At 27.1% G+C, this 8,560-nt stretch overlaps 1 protein-coding gene across 1 annotated transcript; it reads left to right on the top strand.

The window, feature by feature from the left end:
* Nucleotides 1-506: 506 nt before the first annotated feature.
* Nucleotides 507-3,511, top strand: LOC113551485 (tubulin gamma-1 chain-like). The gene is made up of 9 exons (XM_026953751.1): nt 507-697; nt 788-993; nt 1,058-1,341; nt 1,419-1,613; nt 1,689-1,800; nt 1,901-2,035; nt 2,108-2,290; nt 2,369-2,554; nt 3,200-3,511. The coding sequence occupies exons 1-9, from the start codon at nt 649-651 to the stop codon at nt 3,218-3,220; spliced, it is 1,371 nt and encodes a 456-aa protein (XP_026809552.1). The 5' UTR covers nt 507-648; the 3' UTR covers nt 3,221-3,511.
* Nucleotides 3,512-8,560: the final 5,049 nt, after the last annotated feature.

The raw sequence follows: 8,560 nt of genomic DNA, 5'->3' as shown, positions 1-8,560 counted from the left end.
TATGTCTGTACAAGGCCGTACCTTGTACGGTTAACCCCCCCAGAAATTTTTTCGTGTTATATTATGTGGTAGTAAATAACTATTTCAATCTCTGTTTTAATCAAAACACAATTTTTTTAGCTTAAAACTTCCCCCGAAATTAATTTCCAGTTACGGCCTTGTGTCTGTATATATATATTTATAAATAATAAATCGGTTATCCGGGTTAAGAACAATAAAAGGTAATACTAACTTACATGTTTTCATTCCAACATTACCTAAATTCTTACAAAACATTTTAGTATGACCTTGGTCCTTTGATCATTTACTATATTATTATGATCTAAGTCTTAGATTCTAAGAGTATGCTAACGATATTATTTTTGAAATATTTTAAATTATCGTCACGTGTACAACACTGTATATTGATCATTATCAATATTTAGAACTTCGCGCCATTTCTTTAGTTTAGGTTTTCTTATCACTAAATACAATTTAATATTGATTATAAATTTCGCTTATTTTTTTTATTATTTTTGTTGAAATTTGAAACTTTCATTATTCAATATTTGTTTAAATAAATTATACTTTTTTTTTGTTTTTTTTTCGAACTGTTATTTAAGTTGTTGAATTTGATGTATTAAAATAATAAATAATCTTAGTTTTAAAATGCCGTGTGAAATGATAACGGTCCAATTAGGCCAATGTGGAAATCAAAGTAAGTAATTTTTAGATTAAGGTAATCGACAAATGTAATTTAGGTTTATTTTGACATACGATGATTTAATACCTTTTACTTTGTTTTAAGTTGGATTTGAATTTTGGAAAAAACTATGCGCCGAACATGGTATCAATCCAGAAGGAGTACTGGAGCCGTTTGCTACAGAAGGTGTTGGCGACCGAAAAGATGTATTTTTTTATCAAGCTGATGACAACCATTATGTGCCAAGAGCTGTTTTGTTAGATTTGGAACCACGTGTCATACATTCAATCATGTCATCCAATTACTCAAAAGTAAGCTTGAAAAAGATATATAAATAAGATTTTCATTGATATAATAATGATTTATTGGTTTTAGCTATACAACCCTGAAAATGTATATCTATCTAAACATGGTGGTGGTGCTGGAAACAATTGGGCATCAGGTTTTAGTCAAGGTGAAAGACTACAAGAAGAAGTGTTTGACATATTAGATCGTGAAGCAGAAGGAGGTGATAGTCTTCAAGGATTTGTATTGTGCCATTCAATTGCTGGGGGTACAGGTTCAGGAATGGGTTCGTTTATACTTGAACACTTAACTGATCGTTATCCAAAAAAAATAATCGAAACATATAGTGTATTTCCAAATCAAGATGAAATTAGGTAAGGGTTTAACTATTTCATATTTATGTTCAAATCAAAATAATGAAACTGTTGTTTCTATCAAATTATATTCACAGTGATGTAGTCGTACAACCTTACAATTCGTTATTGACTTTAAAACGACTTGCACAGAGTGCAGATTGCGTTGTAGTCTTAGATAATACAGCATTAAATCGAATTGCAACCGATCGATTACACATAGAAAATCCGTCATTTGCTCAAATAAATTCATTAGTATCTACAATTATGTCTGTTTCAACTGCTACTCTAAGGTAATGTTTTAAGTTTTATTTATTTTTATTACTTGTATATAGTTAAACTTATTCTATAGTTTTGATCTTATTTAGATACCCATCATACATGAACAATGATTTAGTTGGTCTCATTGGACCTTTGATACCGTCACCACGTTTACACTTTCTTATGACAGGTTACACACCATTAACTACTGATCATGAGGTACTTCAATATTTTGTTATATATATATATATATATTTAGCATCTATAGATATTATATAGTAATATTTAGTTTACATTAACATAATCATTTTGTAAATAGGATGCTAATATTCGTAAAACTACAGTTTTTGATGTAATGAGACGGTTATTGCAGCCAAAAAACATGATGGTGTCCACAGCACAAGAAAGATCTACCATACCACATTGCTACTTATCTATATTAAATATAATACAAGTATTTTTTTTATATATTTGGTTAATAAAAGTACGTAAATGAAAATAATCAATGATAATAATTAAATTAAAGGGTGATGTTGATCCTACACAAGTATACAAATCACTCCAAAGAATTAGAGAAAGAAAAACTGTAAATTTCATTAATTGGGGTCCATCCAGTATTCAAGTTGCTCTTTCAAAAAAGTCACCCTATGTTCCCACTGCGCACCGTGTATCTGGTCTTATGTTAGCCAACCATACAAGCATATCTCAAGTATATTATATTTTATATCTGAATAATTAAAATATAATAATTCAAGAAGGAATAATTATTATTAATTTTTTTTTTCAGCTTTTCCAAAGAGTTCTGGATCAGTACGATAAACTGCGACACAGAGAAGCGTTTTTAGATCAATTTCGTAAACAAAATATGTTCAAAGATGATCTATGTGAGATGGATGATTCTAGAGCTGTAGTTCAAAATCTTGTAGATGAGTATTTGGAAGCCACTAAGGACACATATCTTCAATGGCAACCTGTATGTATAAAAAGTAAAAATGTTTTAATTGTAGTGTTGTGTATAATTTATAGCAATAAGATTATTGGCATTATTTATTCCTTTAATACAATAAAATGATTGTTAACAATCATATTAGCTAAGTATGATATAGTTAAATGAAGTTTAAGAAAACTAAAAACAGATATTGAATGAAAATTTTTGGATCTTTATTTAGTTAGCATTTTACTATGAATACATTTCTGCTTTACTAAATCTATTTTGTATAATAACCTAGTCTATTTTTCTTATAAACATATTTAACATAACGCAATGTTAATTTTTGATTTTTTTTTACAAAATCTTTAAATTAAATTTTTTAAATTGATTTTAACATTTCAACTTTGATTAAATACTAATATTAAAAACTAAGTTTGGTTTATAACTTTTTTTTTTAATTTTTTTTAATACTTTACTGAAAAATAGATGCATGTTAACAACTAGATAATATATGTTAACCACATCAACATGAATAACTTATTTTTTTTAAACATTTTATTATGTTTTTGATATTGGCCAGCTAAATTCCATTAGAATATTAGGTGTTAATTGCTATTTACATATTATGTACTATGTTACAATTTATATTTAAAAATTATTTTGAAAGATTATTTTTTTTATTTTCAGAAAAATGTTGTCAATAATTAAGGAAGTCGGAAAGTTCATTATTTTCACCTACTAACATTCATCACAATTTTGTTAAATTATATAATTTACTATAATTATATCTATTTAACTATTTTTACATTTTGTTAAAAAATAACTTATTATTTATAGTTACTAACATCTAACATACTGATCTGAATTCTCTGTTTATTGATTATTTTTTTGTGTTTGTTACTAAATAATGTAAAGATTCAGTAATTACCACATTATTATAGTAAAAATTATTATATTTCATAAAACAAGTTTAAATTCCCATTTTTATATTTTTTCTCATACTTTTTCAATGAACTAGATTAAATTGCAATTGAGTTTAATGATATGTATAAAAATGTATTTAGGGTAACTAAAATACAGAAAAAAATAAGAGTTAAAAAAAATTCTTTTATAGTGTCATTTTATGCACAATATTGACTGATTGTTTTTTTAAATTTTTTTTTACTTTTGTCTTGTAAACAAATTATTTAATAAAAATATTCTATAGTTTTATTTATAATTTAAATAATATATATTTGTCATAAAAAAATAGTTGTTTTATTTTTTTAAAACTAAAATAATTGACAATACAGTAGAACCTCGATTAACCGTCAGTCTCGGGAACAGAGATTTGATGGATAATCAAAAAAACAGTTAAGCGAGCAACAACATTTTTTCTAAACATACATACATATTATTTATTATTATTTTTTAGTAATTATGATACACTTAAAATATTTGCACACAAAGAGACTAAAAATGCGAACGGTCAAGTGAACAAACACACGTGTAATATATAACTAACTGACTTTTCAAAAACAAAATGCAATCATTATCACAATTAACTGTTTTTATCTCACCCATAATGTATATATATATATATATCCATATGTACCTATCGAGTATCTAGTAAATATTGTCGGAAAGTTTCGGATTATATATATATTATTATTATTATTTATTGCAACGTATAAGTAGTCTGTGCAAGTGTGGCCTGACAGTTAACTGAGAAAACCGGTTAATCAGAGGACGAATAATCAAGGTTCTACTGTACTTTATTAAATTTATAATATTATAAGTTATGAAAATTTCATATTATAAGCTCCAAATTTCAATCATTTATAATAATTAATTGTTAATAATGAGGTTTTTAAAAAATAAAATAAATTTTAAATGTTGTTTTACCAAATTTTCCAATTATTGAATTATAGTTTATAAATAACAATATAATTTTAAAGTTATGGTTATCGTAGCTAAAGGTTATAACTATAGTTTTATTAATATACAAATAAAAATATCAACTATGATAAAAACGTTATGTATTATTTATTTAGTTGTTTGTTTAAATTTAAAAACAAAATCATACGTTTAAGAGTACTATGAAAATGTTAAACATTTAAATAATGTCAGATACTTTTTATAGATAGATTATCTTTCTGACATATTATTGTTATTTTATTAATTAATATTATAAAATATATAATATGGGTTTATTTTCATTATGACAAATTACATTAAATTAAAAGTTAATTTTACTTTATTAAATAAGCCATGCTAAAATTTGAGTTCAACCTAATTGTGTTCACTGTTTAAGCCGAGTTAAATTAAAACCAAAATTAAAAGAGCAGTGAGGATTGTGACTAATCTGCTGTCAACGGATTGACTTTATCCAATTTGGAGGGTGGCTGATAATTAATAACTAAACACTCAAATTAGCTTTAAATAGTTTTTCTATAAACTAATCAGGTTGCCAAATCATTTGGAATCTGTCAACATTAAAAATCCTATTTAATCCTTAGAAGAATTTTAACTGGGTGCTCTCAAATTAAATAACAACCTAGGTAGACATATTCATGACTTCGATTATTCCCAACATAGCCAGTTTCACTTATGCCGAGATACACCAGTAACTAGCTAACTTATAAAATAATTTTTTATTTAACACATTAAAAGATTTAAGTATATTAAAATTAATAATAATAAATCATTGTATTTGTAATTGATGAATGTATTATGTATTGATTTTACAATGATACAAATATGTGTGTTTTTATTTTTAGTTTTGTTTCTATTATCATTTTTTTTTTTTTTTTTTTGGGCACATGACGTATCAAATTGCACACTTCAAAATAACTTAAATAACTTCAACCTAACCTAACGCTGATATGCTCGACAACACCGTCTTAATTACCTTCTTTCCTCTCCATACTCCACTCCGTCCTTATAATCATGTAACTATTATAATATGATTGTTATCTATTCTCTTTGTACATATATATATATAATTTTCTGTCGAATAATTATTGGTCGGTCTTTTGCCGTGTATGTTTATTATCATTTCGCTTTTTCATATCACTTGTTAATTATTTTATTATTTATTATTATTTTGCGGCCAACGCCCTTTTTTTATATTATTATATTCAATGCTCGATTTTTTTTGGGGGGGACGCAGGGGGCGGAGTACCCCAACTAATTTTTCAGAAATGTTAGCGTACCCCTACTTTTATTTTTAAGGGTAACGCAGGGGACACTGCATTGTCTGCATCATTCTTAATTTTTATCAAAATGCACGTGATAACATCAAAATAATTTTTCTTACCATAGATTTAATAATTATTAAGATATTTATTATTATTATTTAACTAATTATCTTAAATCATCACTATAAATTGTGCCACAAAATATTTGTTCCACATTATATTTGTTCTAACTACTATTGCATCCTAGAATATACGTCTAATGATAAATTATGGGACTATTTAAATAAATAGTTAAAATGAATTGTTTTTTATTTAGTTAGTTTTGATTTTGTTAATATTAGTTATTACTAAAATATACAATATAATATTTACAGTAAATTTTTTTTAGTTTAATTATTTATAAATATTTTTCATATTATTTAAAGAAAGGTGTGGGGGATGGCCCCCATGGCTTAGTAACGTTTAACAAGTGATGGGGACGTTCTTTTATTAAAAGTTAACAGAGTCCCCCTACTTTAATTTTGCTAAGTCGAGCACTGATTATATTATATCTATTTTTCATGCGGTCGCTCTCATAGCACTCCTTTTTTTCTTCTTATCGTAAAACTTTACGTAAATAACGCTCATCGTTACACATCTTTATATATGATTGCTATATCATATTATTATTCCCAATCTGTTTGTTGTGTCTCGACGTTATTGCGACGCGAACACGTCCCTAGTCTATTTGTAATACGATATTAAATAAAACAACGATGTCTGCAACAGTTGAGTGAGTTTTTATTTCTTTTTATTATTATTCTGGTCACAAATGTGTGACTGAGAGCCGTGTATTCGCTGCTCATCAACTCACTTGACCGTAATTGACCATCCCGAGACACCGTCGATTTTGGGTCTACACGCTGATGGGGAACTCACTAGTCACTCCTAGTCCATGGTCGCTGGTCTATTCCGCGTAAGTCCGCCAGCACTCATCGTGGGTTGTGTGAGAGGCCGCCCCGGTCGTCCAGTCGTGCCAGTCACCAGCAAGCTGATCACCTGCCTAAGTTATTAAGGTAAAATATTTAGAATTAATCTTAAGTACAGCCCCATCTATTATATTTGTACCATGTGGTTATTACACCAAACTGGATCGATCACAGCGCCCCCGTCCCCATAAATAACTTGTATTATCCTGCTTTCCTCATAGATCTCAATATCTCATATACGCTCCCGCTCCTCTGTGTCGTCGTAATGCATGACAGGTCCATTTTTAATCACCAAAATAAAACTAAAATATTGGTCGGTGACCGCTGCAATGCTACTGGTCGCAGTCGTATACTCTCATAATATTTATTAGATAAAAATATTATTGTTCAATTATTTAAATTACATATTGTAAAATAAACTTTAATATTTAATGCTTATACAATTAAAGTACTTTTGAATAATGCTGTTACAATAATTATTACGACATATTGCATAAGATGTATCTCATTACTGCTTTATGCTTAAATTATTATTAAATCTTAAATAATCAAAACAAAATGGGAGAGAGCTAAAATACATTTTGAGGGGGCTAATTCTCCCCTAATTGCGCCAATGAAAAAGTCTGTAAATAAATAGCTCAAAAAAATTTTGAAAATTATTACAAGTATAATGTATATGGAAAATACTAATATTAAAATTTGGTAAAAAATCCAATTATCTATCTACGATCGTTTTTAGGTATCAACAAGAAACTGATTTTATGTAATATTCCCGTAATATTAATTTCCAAATATTAAAGAAGAAAGTACTGGGAATTTTTGATTTTAACCTCTCTCCGCAAAATACCATCTAAATTCACTTCCTACAAGAAAATTTTAAAAATGTTCTCTTTTTCTAGATTCTGAACGGAGCGATATATTGATTTTATAATGATGAGTGTTTTTTTTCTATCTGTTACTGTTATCACCTTTTGGGACAGCAAAATATTTTCATAATTTTTGGGTTGGTTTCTGGTAACAAATTGGATCTAGTAAGTACTATGGAGGTAAAAAACAACGGATTCTAGAAGTTACTTTAAAAAAAAAACTAAGAAACCAAAAAATTAAAGAGGAACGGGAATTTTTACGCACAACTACCAATATCCGAAAAAACCAATTATATTTTTTGGGTGTAACTACTGTAAGTCAAACACGAATAACGTTATACACTTAAAATGTTCACAAATTGTTTATATTATCATATCTTACTAATAATATTCTTTTTTAATATTTTTACATTGTGTAGTAATAAGTAGAAAGTATTTCATATTGTAACTAAATAAATCTAAAAATATATTATTACTTTTATTTTTATTTTTATTTTTTAGACGTTTTTAGTTTAGATGTTCAAAAACGTACAAAATTAGATAAATAAACAAAGAATATTGATTTTAGTTATTTTGCTGTAATTTAAAATTGTTGAGTACTCAAATCTTTATTATTTATTTTATCATTAAAATTTTATGAAAAATAAGAAACTAAAAAATTGTCATATGTTTTTGTTTTATTTTGAGACTGAAGTCATGACTATTATGTAAAGAGTAAAGTTCTTTGTAAACAATAAAGATAAACATTATGAGTTATTTGCTATAAATATTTATTCTGTTCGTGAATTTTATGGTAAAGACGATGGTTTTTCTTTTTTGCTGTTTATATTATACCTTACAGTCTACATAGAATATTATGCCACATTATGCTGAGCATTTGAAATCATTTCTACACGCCACACCACCGCGAGGATGCCGGAAACGAAGTTATACGAGAGGAGCAGGACAACGTCGCATATATCGTTACGTTCAAATCACTGTAGCATCTGATTTGGAAGTAATCAATTATTTAACTATACAATACAATATCTGTAT

Source organism: Rhopalosiphum maidis, chromosome 2, assembly GCF_003676215.2.
Source record: "Rhopalosiphum maidis isolate BTI-1 chromosome 2, ASM367621v3, whole genome shotgun sequence".
Classification (NCBI taxonomy): domain Eukaryota; kingdom Metazoa; phylum Arthropoda; class Insecta; order Hemiptera; family Aphididae; genus Rhopalosiphum; species Rhopalosiphum maidis.
The sequence above is the reverse complement of the archived record's forward strand: the minus strand, read 5'-3'. Positions and strand labels throughout refer to the sequence as shown.